At 41.0% G+C, this 20,996-nt stretch overlaps 2 protein-coding genes across 2 annotated transcripts; one reads left to right on the top strand and one right to left on the bottom strand.

The window, feature by feature from the left end:
- Window positions 1–4,980: 4,980 nt before the first annotated feature.
- Window positions 4,981–12,384, bottom strand: abhd14a (abhydrolase domain containing 14A). The gene is made up of 5 exons (XM_020482262.2): window positions 12,256–12,384; window positions 11,572–11,854; window positions 11,154–11,269; window positions 10,355–10,590; window positions 4,981–6,924 (listed from the first exon to the last, which is right to left on the bottom strand). Exons 2-5 carry the CDS (start codon window positions 11,832–11,834, stop codon window positions 6,742–6,744), a joined length of 798 nt encoding a protein of 265 aa, XP_020337851.1. The 5' UTR covers window positions 11,835–11,854; window positions 12,256–12,384; the 3' UTR covers window positions 4,981–6,741.
- A 208-nt stretch (window positions 12,385–12,592) lies between these two features.
- Window positions 12,593–18,168, top strand: LOC109891628 (zinc finger protein 616-like). Its single transcript, XM_031825553.1, has 3 exons — window positions 12,593–12,871; window positions 13,337–13,549; window positions 13,666–18,168. Exons 2-3 carry the CDS (start codon window positions 13,351–13,353, stop codon window positions 16,458–16,460), a joined length of 2,994 nt encoding a protein of 997 aa, XP_031681413.1. The 5' UTR covers window positions 12,593–12,871; window positions 13,337–13,350; the 3' UTR covers window positions 16,461–18,168.
- The last annotated feature ends 2,828 nt before the right edge of the window (window positions 18,169–20,996 follow it).

The following is a 20,996-nucleotide window of genomic DNA, read 5'->3' as shown; positions in this document are numbered from 1 at the left end:
CTATTCGTGAAGATTTGGCTCCAATAAATATATTTTGTCAATCAGGGACGTCGCTAGGCCTATTTTAGGGGGGCTTTAGACCCCCAAAGATATTCTTTAGCCCCCCACAAATAAATAAATATATCAGTCAATATATTTTCTCTGTGATTTCTTTTTTTTTCGTCAACCGTTTCATCGCATCTTAAACTTCTTACCGAGCGGGCACTGAGAGGGGGGGGGGGGGCTTCTGCTGCTGCAAAGGCTGCTGTTCGCACTAGTGACAGGTCTACGTGTATCTAACATGTTGGTTAACGTTAGCCACTGCTGTGGCTTGAGATTGCTAGCTAACAGTAAACTGGCAGGAAAAGGCTCTAACAGGACGGATTAATGCAGATAGGCTACGATGTGAATTTGTGGTAAGTTAGAACAGAGAGAGAGAGTATTCAAGAATGTTATCGCAACTATTAGACTTTGGTCATAATCAAAGCTTTCTTAACCAATGCGTTTTTTTTGTGAGGTATCCTACATTTTCTGTCTGCCAATAACATTATTGCATGTCTAATCAAACATTTAAATGAAATAATTCAATAACTGTACATATCTGATCAACCTGTAACCTGTGTACATCTCTCTTACACTATTTTCATACAAATATTAACACTTTAATGCATGTTATTGTGGCATCACATATTTACATATATTACCTGAACTAAACTGAGCCTTTGTTCATAGAATATAAAACAAATAGGATCTAAAATGTTGTTGAAAGAAAGTACAGAAAGTTCAGATGCCTTCATCATCCTTTTTCTTTACTCTGCTCCAGGACCTAGGGGTTGTGCCAAAAATCCAGACATGGATCCAAGTCCAGAACAGACTATGGGAGGTGCACAGTACTACATAGAGCCATGACTACATGGAACTCTATCCACATCAAGTAACTCATGCCAGCAGTAAAATTAGGTTTAAAAAACAGAGAGAAATACACCTTATGGAACAGTGGGGACTGTGAAGCAACACAAACATAGACACATGCATACAAACACACAATAGCATACACACTATACACACATGTACACATGGATTGTTTTGTTATAGATAATTGGTAGTAGAGTAGAGACCTGAGGGCACACACTTAATATGTTGTGAAATCTGTTATGGATGTATTGTAAGGTTTTTAAAATGTATGACTGCCGTAATGCTGCTGCACTCCAGGAACTGCCTTAGCAGTAGCTAATGGGGATCCATAATAAATATAAATACATGATGTCTTCTATTACCAACCACCCTCCAACTTTTCATAACATCATCTACAACCACTGTTATTGTCATGTTGTCATTATCTGCTGAGAAAGTTATTGATCTATCATACTGGGCACATAATGTGAGATAGCTAAAAACACTAGCACTGCAAACACTCAGAACAAAAAGAGCAGCAGGACCTGGACTTTGGATTTCAGTCTATGATTGCCATGTGAGTGTACCAACAAAAATAGCAACGTTTATATATTTAAATCTTAAATATTGCCCGTTTGGTTTTCACAGCTGGTTCACAGGTTGTTCATTGTTGTAAATTGTAACGTATCCCTTGATGGTATTTGTTAGTTTAGCATTATTCATTGTACCCTAGGACCTACAGTAAATATATATTCAACCACAAGGGAGGACGAATGAGCTATGATTCTTTTTTAATAGAGGACTACTGAAATAATATTATATAACCTTACAAATAATATTCTTTCAGTGTAGATAAGAGACGGCCAATGTAAAATAACAACATTCCAGACAAGCCAATGTATGAATCAAATGTATTTGCATATGAATGGAGGGTAAATTAGCTGACTTTGTGATCTGTAAGGTAAGTAACATTAATGTGTGTGGGGATGCATCGAAACAATTTCTTTGGTGTATTACCGCGATGCCTGTTAATTCATAAAAAGCAGAATAGCACTTTGATAATCGGCTGATGTAAAAAAGGGCTTAAATATCAATTTGATTGATAAATTTTTTAAGATAGTAAATATCATTAGCACAATGGTTAGCCTATGCAAATGAATAGGAAAACATTTCAAGCTTATTAATAGGACTACATTTAGCCTAATTGGGAACAAATATAACATGTGAAAAAGTCAAAGGATCCTTGTGGTAATGGCTGGAGTGGAATAGGTGGAATGGTGTCAAATGCATTAAACGGGTCATGTTTCGGAGGATGCATGACTCAACCTTCGCCTCTCCCGAGCCCATTGCAGCAATGAGAGAAGATCGTAATCACGAAATTGGGGAGAAAAAAAGAGGTACAAAAAAATTTAAATATAAAGTGAATGTTTTCATAAGCCTATAGGTCTACCAATAAACCATGTTGAGGCTGAGCAAGACCTTCGATAGACTAGTAGACTATGCAGAAATACTAGTGTCGTTAATCATTGTTATAGCCTAGATCGTTTTATATAATCTAGACCGTTGTGTTTTCCACGGCTAAGCAAACAAGGGGTAGCGTATGTTTTTTGCTTTTAACCATAAGAAATTTCCACAGAAATGTATAGTCTATGCAATAAAATGCAAATTAATTACTTAAAAATCATACAATGTGATTTTCTGGATTTTTGTTTTAGATTCCGTCTCTCACAGTTGAAGTGTACCTATGATAAAAAATTACAGACCTCTACATGCTTTGTAAGTAGGAAAACCTGCAAAATCGGCAGTGTATCAAATACTTGTTCTCACCACTGTATATAAACTCAGCAAAAAAAGAAATGTCCTCTCAGTGTCAACTGCATTTATTTTCAGCAAACTTAACATGTGTAAATATTTGTATGAACATAACAAGACTCAACAACAGACATAAACTGAACAAGTTCCACAGACATGTGACTAACAGAAATGGAATAATGTGTCCCTTGTCAAAATCAAAAGTAACAGTATCTGGTGTGGCCACCAGCTGCATTAAGTACTCTGCAGTGCATCTCCTCCTCATGGACTGGACCAGATTTGCCAGTTCTTGCTGGGAGATGTTACCCCACTCTTTCACCAAGGCACCTGCAAGTTCCCGGACATTTCTGGGGGGAATGGCCCTAGCCCTCACCCTCCGATCCAACAGGTCACAAATGTGCTCAATGCGATTGAGATCCGGGCTCTTCGCTGGCCATGGCAGAACACTGACATTCCTGTCTTGCAGGAGATCACACACAGAACGAGCAGTATGGCTAGTGGCATTGTCATGAAGGAGGGTCATGTCAGGATGAGCCTGCAGGAAGAGTACCACATGAGGGAGGAGGATGTCTTCCCTATAATGCACAGTGTTGAGATTGCCTGCAATGACATCAAGCTCAGACCCATGATGCTGTGACACACCGCCCCAGACCGTGACGGACCCTCCACCTCCAAATCGATCCCACTCCAGAGTACAGGTCTTGGTGTAACACTCATTCCTTTGACGATAAACGTGAATCCGAACATCACCCCTGGTGAGACAAAACCACGACTCGTCAGTGAAGAGCACTTTTTGCCAGTCCTGTCTGGTCCAGCAACGGTGGGTTTGTGCCCATAGGCGACGTCGATGCCGGTGATGTCTGGTGAGGACCTGCCTTACAACAGGCCTACAAGCCCTCAGGCCAGCCTCTCTCAGCCTATTGCGGACAGTCTGAGCACTGATTGAGGGATTGTGTGTTCCTGGTGTAAATGGGGTTGTTGTTGCCATCCTGTACCTGTCCCGTTGGTGTGATGTTCAGATGTACCAATCCTGTGCAGGTGTTGTTACATGTGGTCTGCCACTGCGAGGACGATCAGCTGTCCATCCTGTCTCCCTGTAGCGCTGTATTGGTCGTCTCACAGTACGGACAGTGCAATGTATTGCCCTGGCACCATCTGCAGTCCTCATGCCTCCTTGCAGCATGCCTAAGGCATGTTCACGCAGATCAGCAGGGAACATGGGCATCTTTCTTTTGGTGTTTTTCAGTCAGTAGAAAGGCCTCTTTAGTGTCCTAAGTTTTCATAACTGTGACCTTAATTGCCTACCGTCTGTAAGCTGTTAGTGTCTTAACGACTGTTCCACAGGTACATGTTCATTAATTGTTAATGGGTCATTGAACAAGCATGGGAAACAGTGTTTAAACCCTTTACAATGAAGATCTGTGAAGTTATTTGGATATTTACAAATTATCTTTGAAAGACAGGGTCCTGAAAAAGAGACGTTTCTTTTTTTGCTCAGTTTACATAGACATTTGAAATGTCTTAGTTATTTTGGAACTTCTGTGAGTGTAATGTTTACTGTTCATTTTTATTGTTTATTTCACTTTTGTGTATTATCTACTTCACTTGCTTTGGCAATATTAACATACGTTTCCCATGCCAATAAAGCCCTTGAATTGAGAGGCGAGATCACGTGGGACCATTCTAGCCAATGAGAAGGCAGGTATTGTGTCGCCCTGAAGAAGGCAGTGATGCCGAAACGTTGGTGATTTACCCAATAAATTACTGGAAGTTTATATATGGAGTGTGCAACTCTATTTTTATAGTTTATTGGCCGTTGGTCAGCACCTCCACACAAAATATTTTCTGGGTGTGCGTGCGCCAGCTTGTTTTTTATTCTGGTATCGTGTGACCAACAGGTCATAAATATAAAATACTTTTTCTCCAAGTTGCCGGTTTGCCACGTGGGTATTTATATCATCCATTCGTAACAACCTAAACATCACAAAATGTATTTTCAATCAAATAAGCCTCACATAATAAATAAGATGACCAAATTCCACACTCGCATTGACCTCCATACAAAAACGACTTGCTTGGTGGGCGAAAAAACAAGCAAAAACACCACTTACTTAAAGAGACAGATTTTGAGCCAAGTTACGCCTCTCACTTCTCCTCTTCCTCTCTGCTTGGAACATTCGGCACAAAGGATGTGCAATCGATCTCCAAATCATACATTTTTCTCCGACCAGTACGGTCTTTGTATATTTGCTTCACTGAGTACTTCTGGTAAATAGACAAAAACTAAATACAGAACATATTCTATGCAGTCTTTATTAAAGGAACTTAAGCGCAATAACAGCACAACTCAAAATACCTTTCATGATTGTTTAAGCCATTTAACTTGAGGCTTTAACTTGTTGTCCGATGAAACAAAATCATCTAATATGTACAAACTCAAAACTTAAAATAGTGGTCATCCTCATAACATAGAAATGTAACGGAGTGTACTTTTCTGGTTGCAACAGCTTTCTCATTTAGTAAATACCTTAATCATCGTTGGACCCCCCCCCTCCCCTCCCCTCCCCACCATACACACACACACACACACACACACACACACACACTTCAGCAAGAAATTCAGAATGAACGTGAACATGCTTTAACAGGGAGCTGAAGTCTATAAATAAATATCTTAATGTTATTGTTAGTCTTTATCCAAGTTTCTGTACCATGAGATACAGTTGTGAATTGGCAACCATCGATGCTGTCTCCTCAACAAAAAAAACACACAAGAGATTGTATTTTAAACTGATCTCACAATTTTCACAGGTAATTTCTCTAAACAGGGTCGTTCGTATTCACTATGAACCAAACAGAAGCAAAAGGGATGAAACAGGAAGGGACTACCTGAACTTTGTTTTCCGTTACAAAACACTTTGCTACAGTGTGCACGAATGAATACAACCCTGGTACTATCGCCTTAGATCTCCTTTAACCTCTTCATCCTCATCTCAACTAACTGATGTTGATCTTCATCATGGAACCAATAATGATGCCTGTAGAAAAAAACAAGTCTTTGCTTCTAGTCTTTGAATTTGCATATATTCTGTTCTACATGCTCAACTCAAAGAGTAAACTTCTTTTAGAGTTGCTCTCGATTTGATGGGATGTCAACAAAAGCATCGCAATGGAAGCCACTCTACCAGGGTGGCTAGGGGCCTGGAGTAAGCCACTCTACCAGGGTGGCTATGGGCCTGGAGTAAGCCACTCTACCAGGGTGGCTAGGGGCCTGGAGTAAGCCACTCTACCAGGGTGGCTAGGGGCCTGGAGTAAGCCACTCTACCAGGGTGGCTAGGGGCCTGGAGTAAGCCACTCTACCAGGGTGGCTAGGGGCCTGGAGTTAGCCACTCTACCAGGGTGGCTAGGGTCCTGGAGTTAGCCACTCTACCAGGGTGGCTAGGGTCCTGGAGTAAGCCACTCTACCAGGGTGGCTAGGGGCCTGGAGTAAGCCACTCTACCAGGGTGGCTAGGGGCCTGGAGTAAGCCACTCTACCAGGGTGGCTAAGGTCCTGGAGTAAGCCACTCTACCAGGGTGGCTAGGGGCCTGGAGTAAGCCACTCTACCAGGGTGGCTAGGGGCCTGGAGTTAGCCACTCTACCAGGGTGGCTAGGGGCCTGGAGTAAGCCACTCTACCAGGATGGCTAGGGGCCTGGAGTAAGCCACTCTACCAGGGTGGCTAGGGGCCTGGAGTAAGCCACTCTACCAGGGTGGCTAGGGGCCTGGAGTAAGCCACTCTACCAGGGTGGCTAGGGGCCTGGAGTAAGCCACTCTACCAGGGTGGCTAGGGGCCTGGAGTAAGCCACTCTACCAGGGTGGCTAGGGGCCTGGAGTAAGCCACTCTACCAGGATAACTAGGGGGCCCGGGGTAATTTATAATATCAAAAGCAGCCTTTGCCCTATTATCCCAGAGGACTACTTTCCCTTTTTCTTATTTGTGTATAATTTCTCCACTTCCACGCAAACACAACCCTGTTTATCTCTTTTTTCCTTCCCTCCATCTTCCTCCTCCCCCTCTCACTCTAGTTTGCTGAGAAAGTCCAACAGTGCTTGGTGGAACTCCCAAGGTTTGTCCATGTAGCAGGCATGGCGCGCCCCCTCCATCTTCAGGACTGAGTGGTGTGGGAGCTGCATGAGATTCTTGTGGGACTGGGCCCCCAGGTTGGTGTCCAGTGCTCCAAACACAATCAGAGTAGGAGTCTAAACAGGGACATAGGAGCAAGCAAGGATCAGGAAACAATACATCTACTCAGAGCTGCAAAATTCTGTCCACTTTCCCAACATTTTCTAGAGCTCCAGGTTGGATGATTCCTGGAATCAGGATGGAATAAGAAAGAATATCAGAAACCCTCCAATCAGGAACGTTACCAGAATTTTCCAACCCTACATTAGTGTTTTACTATAAATTTGTGGACAGTATTACTACTCAGATTAGAGTCAAAATAAATGTCAAAGGCTGTTCTCAACGTCTAAAAACAGATTCTGTCATTTGTGCAAATGCATTACAGATACAGGTCACGAAAAATACCACGGTGTCTGGTTAGACTGTAAACTCTCCTTCCAGATTCACATTAAGCATCTCCAATCCAAAGTAAAATCTAGAATTGGCTTCCAATTTCGCAACAAAGCATCCTTCACTCATGCTGCGAAACATACCCTCGTAAAACTGACCATCCTACCGATCCTCGACTTCGGCGATGTCATTTACAAAATAGCCTCCAACACCCTACTCAACAAATTGGATGCAGTCTATCACAGTGCAATCTGTTTTGTCACCAAAGCCCCATTTTCTACCCACCACTGCGACCTGTACACTCTCGTTGGCTGGCCCTCGCTTCATACTCGTCGCCAAACCCACTGGTCATCCACCCTCCAGGTCATCTACAAGTCTCTGCTAGGTAAAGCCCCGCCTTATCTCAGCTCACTGGTCACCAAAGCAGCACCCACGCGCTCCAGCAGGTATATCTCACTGGTCACCCCCAAAACCAATTGTTCATTTGGCCGCCTTTCCTTCCAGTTCTCTGCTGCCAATGACTGGAACGAAATGCAAAAATCACTGAAGCTGAAGACTCATATCTCCCTCACTAGCTTAAAGCACCAGCTGTCAGAGCAGCTCACAGATCACTGCACCTGTACATAGCCCATCTGTAAATAGCCCATCCAACTACCTCATTCCCATACTGAATATATTTATTTATCTTGCTCCTTTGCACCACAGTATCTCTACTTGCACATTCATCTTCTGCACATCTACAATTCCAGTGTTTAATTGCTATATTGTGGTTACTTTGCCACCATGGCCTATTTATTGCCTTACCTCCCTTATCCTACCTCATTTGCACATACAGTATATAGACATTTTCGACTGTATTATTGACTGTATGTTTGTTTATTCCATGTGTTGTATGTGTAGAACTGCTTTGCTTTATCTTGGCCAGGTCGCAGTTGCAAATGAGAACTTGTTCTCAACTAGCCTAACTGGTTAAATAAAGGTGAAATAAAATAAATAAATAAAATACCCATAGCTCCATTCTGCTCCCTGGTGGTTATTTTACATTCAAAACTAGTCCGTGACATTTTTATGTAAACAAAACCTGTAAATATCCGTATCAGAAAAATGACACTGATTTATTACTGATAGAGGCTCTGAGTAATTTAATTTAATTGTGAATAGAGTTAAAACACATCAACTATGATTGTGTGTGAGCCCAGTCAGGGATAACCTTAAACCAATCACGGACTTCCACTGATCTAAGACGACAAGACCTGCTGTTTGGTGTATTTCTCAGTGCCAAGAGAACCATTTAGCTGTGCCCAAGACCATTATGTCAGATACTAACTGCTTAAGAGTGACTATATACAGTAACCCTTACAAAGTAAACTAAATGTACAGTGCCTTCAGAACGTATTCAGACCCCTTGACCTGTTCCACATTTTTTTTGTTACAGCCGAATTTAAAATGGATTAAATATAGATTTGTTTGGTCACTCGTTACCCCATAATGTCAAAGTGGAATTATGTTTTTCTTTTTACAAATTAATAAACAATAAAAAGCTGAAATGCCTCGAGTAAATTAGTATTCAACCCCTTTGTTATGGCAAGTTTAAATACATTCAGGGGTAAAATGGGCTTAACAAGTCACATAATAAGTTGTATGAACTCACTCTGTGTGCAATAATATATTTTAACATGATTTTTGAATGACTACCTCAACTCTGTACCCCACACATACAATTATCTGTAAGGTCCCTCAGTGAATTTAAAACCCAGATTCATCCACAAAGTAGAGGGAGGTTTTCCAATGCCTTGCAAAGAAGGGCACCTATTGGTAGATGGGTAAAAATAAGGAATATCCCTTTGAACATTGGTGAAGTTATTGATTACACTTGGAATGGTATATCAATACACCCATCACACTAAGGATACAGTCATCCTTCCTAACTCAGTTGCCGGAGATGAAGGAAATCGCTCAGAAATTTCACCATGAAGCCAATGGTGACTTAAAAACAGTTAAGAGTTTAATGGCTTTGATAGGAGAAAAACTGAGGATAGATCAACAACATTGTCGTTACTCCACAATACTAACCTAGTTGACAGAGGGAAAAGAAGAAAGCCTTTACAGAATACAAAATATTCCAAAACATACATCCTGTTTGCAACAAAGCAATAAAGTAATACAGCAAAAAATGTGGCAAAAATAATTAACTTTTTGTCCTGACTACAAAGTGTTAAGTTTGGGGCAAATCCAATACAACACATTACTGAGTTCCACTCTCCATATTTTCAAGCATAGTGATGGCTGCATCATGTTATAAGTATGCATGTAAGCGTTAAGGACTGGGGAGTTTTTAGGATAAAAAAATTAATGTGAATGGAGCTAAGCACAAGCAAAATCCTAGAGGAAAACCTGGTTCAGTCTGCTTTCCACCAGACACTGGGAGATTAATTCACTTTTCAGCAGAACAATAACCTAAAACACAAGGCCAAATCTACACTGGAGTTGCTTACCAGGAAGACAGTGGCCAAGTTACAGTTGACTTAAATATACTTGTAAATCCACGGCAAGACCTGTCTAGCAATGATCAACAACCAATTTGACAGAGCTTGAATAATTATTTTTTAAATAAATTGGAAAATATTGCACAATCCAGGTGTGAAAAGCTATTAAAACTTATCCTGAAAAACTCACAGCTGTAATCGCTGCCAATGGTGCTTCAACAAAGTATTGACTCAGGGGTGTGAATACTTATGTAAATTACATATTTATGTATTTAATTTTAAATTAGTAAACATTTCTCAAATATGTTTTCACTTTGGTTTATTGTGTGTAGATGGGTGAGAAAAAAAACATTTAATACATTTTGAATTCAGGCTGTAACAACAAAATGTGGAATAAGTCAAGGGGTATGAATACTTTCTAAATGCACTGTATGCCTTCAAGTAATCATTGCCATCTTTACGGTGACATTTCCGCACTGCTTCCACTGCTACTACTAGAAGCGTCCCACTGGAAGCTGGTTCACAACCCAAAAAAGTATCTAGTTCCACGCAAAAATTCATCCAATTCTTTGCTTTTATTAGGTTTATGTATCAGACTGAACTCCCAACCACCCAGAATTACAGCTCTCACCTGGATGCTCTGGTACTGCTGAGGGGTGTAGCTGCGGGTTCCTACTGGGGCTATGGGGATGAAGCCGTGCAGCTGGGCACTGTGTTTCATAAGGAAGGGGATGGAGTAGTGGCCGCTCATAGAGGGGCTGAGCAGCACCGCTGTCCTCACGCCCAAAGCCTCCATAAACCTCCCCAGAAGGTCCACCCGATGCTGGTCTGTCTTCACAGCATCCGAGTCTGGAGAGTTACCAAATCCTGGAGGGAGAAAAGAGAGTGAGAGAGAAGATAAATAACTGATAAAGCATTATAAAATACCTTCTCCATCCCATTTTGGCATTTTGTGTGGGTGTAAAAAAAACATTTGTAGAATTCAATGAGAACCAAGGAACCTAACTTGATATGTATTTAAGTTCAGTAATTATATTGTTCCCTTCCAACTCCTTCACACTGCCATTTCTAACAGTTGGGTCAGTGATGCTGTGCTACACAGTGAACAACCCCGTGCAGCACATTAAACCACAGATAAAGCTGAAATCTGCAGTAACATTTGTTATTGTTTCGTTGTTGAAACAGAGGAAAAGAGCATCCAGCATCGTGGTTTTAAAAAATCATTACATACTGTTCTATCGTACGTGCAATGATGTCTGAGGGAAAAAAGCAGTGTTGGTTGTTTGAAGTAACTTCTTTGTTGCTGTAAAATCCCAAACAGATGTGGCAGTTTCGCCATTAAGGATTCCAGCTTTAAGTGGGCTTTAACTGCATTTCAGCCAGTTAAACAACATAACATTCTCAGGCTTGAATGTTATTGTAGCTCGAACCTGGTAGGTCCACAGCCAAGGCCTGGTATCCGTTTGTGGCCAGTAAGGCCAGGGTGCCCAGTTCCTCCCAGGTTTTGGAAGAGAAAGCTTGGCCATGGAGAAGGACCACTTGCAGCCTGTATAGGAAAGACAACCAGGTGTTTAAGTCACTATTTATTTCAGTCCTCCCGCACTACTGTAATGGCAATCCAGTGACTAACAGTTGCACAGGGTAATCATAATTATTGAGTAACTACAGTGCTTATGCATCAACACATCTTTAGTTAAATCTGTTTACATGGGCTTGGGTTCTCTGCAATTCTTACTTTATGCAGTTTCAAGATAAGAGGTTGCTAGGCTAGGCTAATTTGTATGAGGAGGGGGTTCGGTGTGTGGATGTCTGACCATTTTTATTGCTGCTGGAGGTGACTACCCTCACCTGGGCAGTATCTGCCTACCAGATCCATCGACCGGCAAAGCTTCCCTGAAGAAGAGTGGAGGGTCCCCGGGTAGCTGCCCTGTGCGGACGGACACGTTGATGGCAGGAGGCGGAGGAGGAGAGACAGCCACCAGGCCCATCCTCTGGACATCCAGCGAAGGCTCCATGCTGCCCTGACGAATGGACGGCAGTAGCAGGTACAACAGAACAGTGGCCAGCAACACCAGGCCCAGCACAACAAGACGGTTACGTAGAAAATTCATTTCAGCCAAAGTTGGATGATCTGGAGAGAATAACAGAGATTCGGGATTTAGTAAGAAGCCAACAAAATGTCCATAAGTAGTTTCTGATATACTAAAATATCCATAAAGAGGTGAGTATTTGCCTGTGGAGTACTCCATAATTAATGCTTCTATGACACTTGTATATTTTGATGATTATGTTTAAAGCACTGAACATTATTATGATAAAGTTAGTGGCTAGTAGTGCTGAACTGAATGGCAGCGAAGGTAGGACACGAAATAGTTCCAGTGTCAATACACCCATCCATGTGAAATTAAGCTAACGTTGTTAGCTACCTAGGTACCTAACTAGCTAACATGCATGATATAAGCCTTCTTCACGACAGTCATTCGTCCCGTGACACAAATTTCATAGCTAACATAAAATTATTTGAAAATATACCTCATAAATAGCTGGGTGCCCGCAGCTGTTATTAGTCTAAGGCAGTAGTGAATGGATGCGTAGTGAAATCCTTTGCTATTTGCAGTGGCAGATATAAAGTGTGTTTCACATAAATAATTCCGGAAAACAACTATTACTTTGCGTTGTTTTCGTTCCAAGACAAATCCAGGTACCTGTAAAACATATACAATTAATATAGCTCAGTATCAATTATGGAATAATTAACTACTGAACTATGACATCTACAAGATATTATAATGAAACGTTTTTCATTTAGATCAAATAAACGGTTGTTTCTAATCGAACACATTTGTGGCTGCACAACAATATGGCGGGGTAAAAGCCAGGTTATGGCTAGACGGGATGCAGCTTTTGTCAAATTACCATCATATTTGACTTTTTGCAGCAGGTTATGATAATTTACGAAGCAGGTTAAGAGAATGAACGTAGCAGGTTAGGATACTTGTGTTAAGGTTATGACAAGAGTTATGGTTAGTGTTAGTAAAATGCTAAATAAATCAACTTTTGGTGTTAATTTGACCAAAGCTGGATACCTTCTAGTCTTGACCGGGTAACCACGGCAGAAAAAGAACGGAGTGACTCGATGTTGTATTAGGTTTGTATCTGGTACATTTGTGAATTTATTAGGCATAGCTATCGTGCTTTCTGTCTCTCTGCGGAAGTTTGTTATTTAGATGATTAGATGGTTCCTCATCCTGAAAGTAGTCTATGGTAGAAAACCGAATCCATGGTTCGGTTTTTTTTCGCCAACATCCGCTAACTTTACCCACAGCTAGCTAGCTAACAGTCAATGGATGTGATATCAACCGTGCAATGTAATTTATTTTTTATCTCAATAATATGAAAGTAACTTCAAACCAAATAATTGAGTTAGTTTGGCCATGATAGCGTTCAACTTTGAGATCCTCTGATAATTTGCATTCTGCTTTGCTTCTCAATTGAAAAGTGCACATCTCGTGTGCCTATCAACAATGAGAAGGGATTCTTTATCTAACATTTAGAAAGATGTTTGTAGATTTATTTTTGTGTGTTTGTGTGCTTCTTTGGTGATACGTCTCAGAATAAGACGATAACATGGAGTCCATTGATTTGGAGAGGGAGGACCCTTCTAGCTCACTATCTGGATATGCCAATGGAGAGATAATGACCCTGGAGATCTCAGACGTCTCTCCAGACTTGCTTGTTCTCGAGGTAAAAGACAACCTACCTGAAAGTAACCATGGCAGCCTAGACATGGAGATGGATGCTGACTTTCATAATGATGATGGGCATGGTAAGAAAAGAACAAGGGTATTGGTTTGTGGGTTAGGATAACTTGTTATTAACTGGGTTAACTGTGAGGTCAAAATAATCTAAATGTTGTACTTGTTGCCTCTGTCTTTTTTAAAGGTTTTGCGAATGTGGAACTCCAGTTCTTTCCATGTGATGCCTGCGAAGCCTCTTTCACTAGTGAACCAGAGCTGGAGCAGCACTTCATAAGCTCTCATTCAATATGTGATGTAGCAAGTGAGAGAGGAAGACCGAAAGCCAAGTCAATGGAAACAGAAGGTGTCTCACCCCTGCACACCTGCATGACTTGTGGGAAGGTGTTCAAATACCTAACTTCATTTCGAAAACATGAGGACACTCATATCAAAGCCCTGTACACCTGCAAGACTTGTGGGAAGGAGTTTAAATACCTAACTTCATTCACAAAGCACCAGGCCACTCACATTGTACCAAGACTGAGAGGAAATGGAAAGTCAATCATAGCAGTAGGCTTAAATGTCAATCAGAAAGTGAAAGGCCTTCACACCTGCAGGCACTGTGGTAAGGCGTTCAAATACCTAACTTCTTTCATAAAGCATGAGAAGACTCACAGGATAACCAAAAAAAGCAGAAAAAAACAGAGGAACCCTTCAAGTTCTGAGATTATTGTACGTCTTGAAGGCAATAGGAAAGATGACACAGAAACTTGTGTAAGGGCCACCAAGAAAAAAAGGAAGAACATCAATGATACTGAGGATCAGGATGCATGTATTCTAATATCTTCTGATGATGAACTAGCCAACACTGCAGAGCAGAAAACACCTGACTCTAACCGTTCTCCTCCTTTTCCTTCTGACTCTAACCGTTCTCCTCCTTTTCCTTCTGACTCTAACCGTTCTCCTTTTCCTTCTGACTCTAACCGTTCTCCTCCTTTTCCTTCTGACTCTAACCGTTCTCCTCCTTTTCCTTCTGACTCTAACCGTTCTCCTCCTTTTCCTTCTGACTCTAACCGTTCTCCTCCTTTTCCTTCTGACTCTAACCGTTCTCCTCCTTTTCCTTCTGACTCTAACCGTTCTCCTCCTTTTCCTTCTGACTCTAACTGTTCTCCTCCTTTTCCTTCTGACTCTAACCGTTCTCCTCCTTTTCCTTCTGACTCTAACCGTTCTCCTCCTTTTCCGGCTGACTCTAACCGTTCTCCTCCGTTTCCTTGTCTGGACTGTGGGAAGGTTTTTAAGTTTTTCAAATCTTACCAAAAACACCAGAAAAGACATGCTTGGGCACAGGGCAGAAGTGAAATAGTGCCTCCTAAACAGGAGCACGGACCAGAAGTGAAACAACAGATTAGATGTCCAGTTTGTGGTAGAGCATTCAACAAGCTTAAAGCTTGCACCAAACACGAGAAAATGTATCATCGGGAAAATAACTTGCGTAAAAACAAATTTTCTTTAACGTGCTGTGAATGTGACCGTCATTTTGAAAAGGCAGATATTTTCCAAAAGCATAAGTGCTTCCACCTGCGTAAGCATGTAAAGGCTTTCATAGAGGCAAGTAGGGTGAGCCAACAGGGGGATATTTTCTATTGTCAACTCTGTGTCCTAAAGCTCACCAGTGGACTGGAGTTTGAGAATCATGCCAGGGAAATGCACCCAGACCAATACCGCAAAACCTTAAAAGCAGTAGGCAATGTCAGGACATGTATCATTAAAGACACCTTGAAAGGCTTGCCGACACAAAGGGATCTGGAGGCAACTGAAATAGACTTAAACACTGTAGGAGAGACAGAGGAAGATGTATCGAGACAATTTATTTGCAAAGATTGTGGGGACTGTTTCATATATCATGTTTCGTTTAATTTTTGTGGGAAATGTTTAAAGGATCGCAAAGACTCTAGGAGAATTCGGGAGAGCAACGTAAAAGCCTCCAAGCTGCACCACTGTGAAAAATGTGGACTTGACTTTGGCCGAAAAGATCACCTAAAGCGCCACAGCTGTTCTCATTCTGGCAGTTCCTTTATCTGTTTTGATTGTGGCGTTGGATTCAGGGATCCAGGAGAGTTGCGGACGCATGAAAAGACTCATCAGGTGAGAAACCACATCTTCCAACTGCGTGAGAAGCGATGTGAACATCAAAAGGAACTGATGTTGCATCATGAAGTTGATCATCCAGGACCAGACGGTTATACATGCCACCAGTGTGGCAAGAAATGTAGTACTGGGGAAAAGCTGGGGAAACACAGAATGATCCATTCGGCCAAAACTCCCCATGTTTGTTCATATTGCGGTACAAAGTTCAAGAGGCGAGAGCATTTGAGACGGCATGAGAACCTGCACACCAATGAGAAACCTCACCTTAGTCATTGTTATGGAGATACATTTGGGCGGCAGGAGGACTTAAAGACCCACCTCGGTAAAATGCACACAATGTTGAGAAGTTTTCTTTGTAAGACTTGTGGGACAACGTTCAAGGACCGTAACTCTCTCCGGAGACATAGATATCACACTCACACAAAGGCAGGTAAGGTGTTCCAATGTGAAGAGTGTGGCCTAAGCTTCAGCCGGGCGGATCATCTGAAGCACCACAAGTACACACATTCTACTGAAAGGCCCTTCTCATGCTCAATGTGTTACAAAGTATTCCACATTGCAGAAAACCTCAAGAAGCATGAGCGAAATCATAGAAACAAGTGGTTGGAGTACCTCAACACCCACCGCCACAATAACACACCCAAGCAGGAGAGCCATGTTTCTGAGCACTCCAAGTGGAAACTGGGCTGGTCTGAAGCATCTGCCCTACTAAAGCTCATTCAGAGCCACTCCAAGCAGCAACATCATACCTGCTATGTTTGTAAAACTACTTTCAGAGGGCTTTACTATCTGAAAAGACACCGTCTACTAAACTGTCTTGGACAAAGGAGTAAAATTATGAATTCATTCTGATATGGAACTGTTCAATAACTCACTTTGGTGTTGATAATATGAGAGATTTAGAAGATTAATTTAATTTTGTAGAACTTGTTGTGTATTTGTATATAGTGAGCTGTGGTTTGGTATCTTGTTATTTAAATGTTATTGTAGACCCTCATAGCCATCATACCAGAGCCAGTGTTGCCAATATTAGACTGCTGTGCTATAGTAGGATTACATTAGGCACAGACGTCAGTTCAACATCTATTTTACATTTTTGTAAACTAACGTGAATTCAAAATGAAATCAGCAAAACATTTCACCATGACATTGGATTTAGGTACCAAGTTGGGTGAAAAAAAATCCTGTACGTTGATGACTTTTTGCAAATACGATCATTTTCCCACGTAGATTCAAAGTCATCACATTGTTTCCACGTCATTTCAACAAAAACATCTATGTTGATTAAACCAGTTTTTGCCCTGTGGGATTTCTGGGGAAAGAATCATTTCCTTAAAACTGGTGCAGAAGAATGGAATGGTGTACCAAACCTTATAAAATCCATCCCTACACTAGGGAGTTTTAAGAAACCTTAAGAGGAAATAAATGGTTTATGGTAAAATGCTGTAAAACTACACAAGCTAAAAGAAAGTATAATTGTATCAATGAACATTACTTGGTCATCTATTTTATTCCTTTTACTGTTTCCTCCCTATTGATGAGATATATTTGAGATGTTATAATTAAGCAATAAAGCCTGACGAGGTGTTATATATTGCCAAACTACCACAGCAAAAGGCTGTTCTTAGGTGCAACGCGGCATGCTTTGATACAGCCCTTAGCCCATATAAAGCAAACTCCTGATGTGCCTTAATTATATTATAAACTGGTTACCAATGTAATTAGAACAGTAAACAAGTAATTATGCATCATACCTGTGGTATATTTAAGCAATACGGCCCCGGGGGGGTGTGGTATATGACCAACATACCACGGCCAAGGGCTGTTCTTATGCACGACGCAACGCGGAGTTCCTGGATACAGTCCGTAGCTGTTGTATATTGGCAATATGCCACAAACCCCTGCGGTTACAAACGTAATTACAATAGTAAGGAAGTAATTATGGGTCATATCCGTGGTATATTTAAGCAATAAGGCACCTCTGGGGTTTGTGGCATATGGCCAAAATACCAGAGCTACGGGTTGTATCCAGGCATGCCACGTTGTGCCTAAGAAAAGCCCTTAGTTGTAGTATATTGGCCATATACCACCCCCCTCTGGCCTTATTGCTTAAATATACCACGGCTTTCAACCAGTCAACATCCAGAACAAAAACTACCCGGTTTATAATCTTGTGTATATTTTGTTTTTGTGTATTTTCAAGGGGACCACAATGGAAATACGTTTTAAATTGTGTGGTTGTATTGTGTTTAAAATGGTCCAATTCTATCATGCATTTCAACAATGACAATTATAAAATCAAACAATTCATTTTGTTATCTTGTTTCCTGTATCAAATACCCACTGAAGAATGTCTATAGGACCAGGCATACATATCAAAATATCCTTCAACATTTTGTTATTGAAGCAGTTAGGAAGCTTGCATGCATACTTTATAGTATATTCTTACTCTTACCTCTTTTGTAACATTTTGGAAATGAACAATGAAACAGATGTTGATGATCAATAAAACAAAGAGATGGTGTAATAAAAAAAACACTATCCTTTTTGTTCCAAAGTATCCTCATGGAGTGATCACAGAGCATCATTGTGGTCCAGACTTGAATAATGACAGATTAGAGGATGGTATTGTGTTCATCTCTCACCATCCACACCTGGCGTTTCACAATACCTTGGTTTTCTTCTCTTACATCTAACTCGTATTTATTTAAGACGGCTTCTCTTTCTAAACAATTAATACCATACAGTATACTCTCACATATACAAAAAATCCTGTATAAGAAGGTAACGTTCACTGAAAAAGGTCAGAAGTATGGATTAACTGCTCAGCATCTGACCGTAAGGAGCTACAGAAGGTAGTGCTTACGGCACAGTACATCACTGGGGCCAAGCTTCCTGCCATCCAGGACCTATATAATAGGCTGTGTCAGAGGAAAGCCCATTAAATTGTCAGAGACTCCAGTAACCCAAGTCATAGACTGTTTTCTCTGCTACCGCACAGCAAGCTGTACCGGAGCGCCAAGTCTAAGACCAAAAGGCTCCTCAGCAGCTTCTATCCCCAAGCCATAAGACTGCTGAACAATTAATCAAATGGCCACCCGGAGTATTTACATTGATCCCCCCCTCCATTTGTTTTGTACACTGCTGCTACTCGCTGTTTATTATCTATCCATAGTCACTTCACCCCTACCTACAGTTGAAGTCAGAAGTTTACATGCACCTTAGCCAAATACATTTAAACTCAGTTTTTCACAATTCTTGACATATAATCCTTGTAAAAAATTCCCTGTTTTAGGTCAGTTAGGATCACTACTTTATTTTAAGAATGTGAAATGTCAGAATAATAGTAGAGAGAATTATTTATTTCAGCTTTTATTTCTTTCATCACATTCCCAGTGGGTCAGATGTTTACGTACACTCACTTAGTATTTGGTAGCATTGCCTTTAAATTGTTTAACTTGGGTCAAACATTTTAGGTAGCCTTCAATAAGCTTCCCACAATAAGTTGGGTGAATTTGGCCCATTCCTCCTGACAGAGCTGGTGTAACTGAGTCAGGTTTGCAGGCGTCCTTGCTCATACATGCTTTTTCAGTTTTGCCCACAAATTTTCTATGGGATTGAGGTCAGGACTTTGTGATGGCCACTTCAGTACCTTGACTTTCTTGTCCTTAAGCCATTTTTCCACAACTTTGGGTCATTGTCCATTTGGAAGACCCATTTGCAACCAAGCTTTAACTTCATGACTGATGTCTTGAGATGTTGCTTCAAAATATCCACATAATTTTCCTGCCTCATGATGCCATCTATTTTGTGAAGTGCACCAGTCCCTCCTGCAGCAAAGCACCCCCACAACATGGTGCTTCACGGTTGGGATGATGTCCTTCGGCTTGCAAGCCTCCCCCTTTTTCCTCCAAACATAACGTTGGTCATTATGGCCAAACAGTTCTATTTTTTTTTTCATCAGACCAGAGGACATTTCTCCAAAAAGTACGATCTTCGTCCCCATGTGCAGTTGCAAACCGTAGTCTGGATTTTTTATGCCGGTTTTGGAGCAGTGGCTTCTTCCTTGCTCAGCGGCCTTTCAGGTTATGTCGATATAGGACTCGTTTTACTGTGGATGTAGATACTTTTGTACCCGTTTCCTCCAGCATCTTCACAAGGTCCTTTGCTGTTGTTCTGGGATTGATTTGAACTTTTTACACCAAAGTACGTTCATCTCAAGGAGACGGAACGCGTCTCCTTCCTGAGGGGTATGACGGCTGCGTTGTCCCATGGTGTTTATACTTGCATACTATTGTTTGTACAGATGAACATGGTACCTTCAGGCGTTTGGAAATTGTACAGATGAACGTGGTACCTTCAGGCGTTTGGAAATTGCTCCCAATGATGAACCAGACTTGTGGAGGTCTACAATTTATTTTCTGAGGTCTTGGCTGATTTCTTTTGATTTTCCCATGATGTCAAGCAAATAGGCACTGAGTTTGAAGGTAGGCCTTGAAATACATCCACAGGTACACCTCCAATTGACTCAAATGATGTCAATTGGCCTATCAGAAGCTTCTATAGCCATGACATAATTTTCTGGAATTTTCCAAGCTATTTAAAGGCACAGTCAACTTAGTGTATGTAAACTTTGACCCACTGGAATTGTGAATTATAAGTGAAATAATCTGTCTGTAAACAATAGTAAAAATTACTTGTGTCATGCACAAAGTAGGTGTCCTAACCGACAAGAAATTACCTAACCGACAAGAAATTTGTGGAGTGGTTGAAAAACGTGTTTTAATGACTTCAATCAAAGTGTATGTAAACTTCTGACTTGTACATGAACAAATTACCTCACCTAACCTGTACCCCCACACACTGACTCGGTACCAGTACCCCCTGTATATAGCCTTGTTATTGTTACTTTGAATTATTTGTAGATATTTTTTACTTTAGTTTATTTGGCTAAAATGTTCTTAACTCTTCTTGAACTGCACTGTTGGTTAAGGGCTTGTAAGTAAGCATTTCACATGTATTCGGCACGTGACAAATAGTTTGATTTGATTTACATTTTCCTATCAATCTAAAAATGTCATAAAGATCCTGTGAATTGGCTAAGATGTTATAGAGCTTTAGTAACATGTTTGTTAATGATTGTTTTGTTTACTTACCTACCAACTAGAGTAACAGCAGTCTTGCATTCACAGTCTATTGATTTATGGAATTCACATCTTGGCCACACATTGCCTTTAATAGTCCAACTGTACACGCATCAATAGTATTACAAGTGCTAGAAAATGTGGATGCTGTTGAATGAGTGAACAGCAGTACCCTTCCTCCTGGAGGGTCGGAACTGGAAGATTGGGGGGGCTTGAAGTCTGGTTTTAGTTATAAAACAAGGCT

Source organism: Oncorhynchus kisutch, linkage group LG5, assembly GCF_002021735.2.
Source record: "Oncorhynchus kisutch isolate 150728-3 linkage group LG5, Okis_V2, whole genome shotgun sequence".
Classification (NCBI taxonomy): Eukaryota; Metazoa; Chordata; class Actinopteri; order Salmoniformes; family Salmonidae; genus Oncorhynchus; species Oncorhynchus kisutch.
The sequence above is the reverse complement of the archived record's forward strand: the minus strand, read 5'-3'. Positions and strand labels throughout refer to the sequence as shown.

Excerpts from the sequence above, each read along its gene's own strand:
- abhd14a (XM_020482262.2), bottom strand. The coding sequence starts at position 11,834 with ATGAATTTTCTACGTAACCGTCTTGTTGTGCTGGGCCTGGTGTTGCTG. Across the intron at positions 11,270-11,571 it reads GGTAGGCAGATACTGCCCAG|GCTGCAAGTGGTCCTTCTCC; the intron begins GTGAGGGTAGTC and ends TTTCCTATACAG. Across the intron at positions 10,591-11,153 it reads CTTGGCTGTGGACCTACCAG|GATTTGGTAACTCTCCAGAC; the intron begins GTTCGAGCTACA and ends TTCTCCCTCCAG.
- LOC109891628 (XM_031825553.1), top strand. The coding sequence starts at position 13,351 with ATGGAGTCCATTGATTTGGAGAGGGAGGACCCTTCTAGCTCACTATCT. Across the intron at positions 13,550-13,665 it reads TCATAATGATGATGGGCATG|GTTTTGCGAATGTGGAACTC; the intron begins GTAAGAAAAGAA and ends TCTTTTTTAAAG.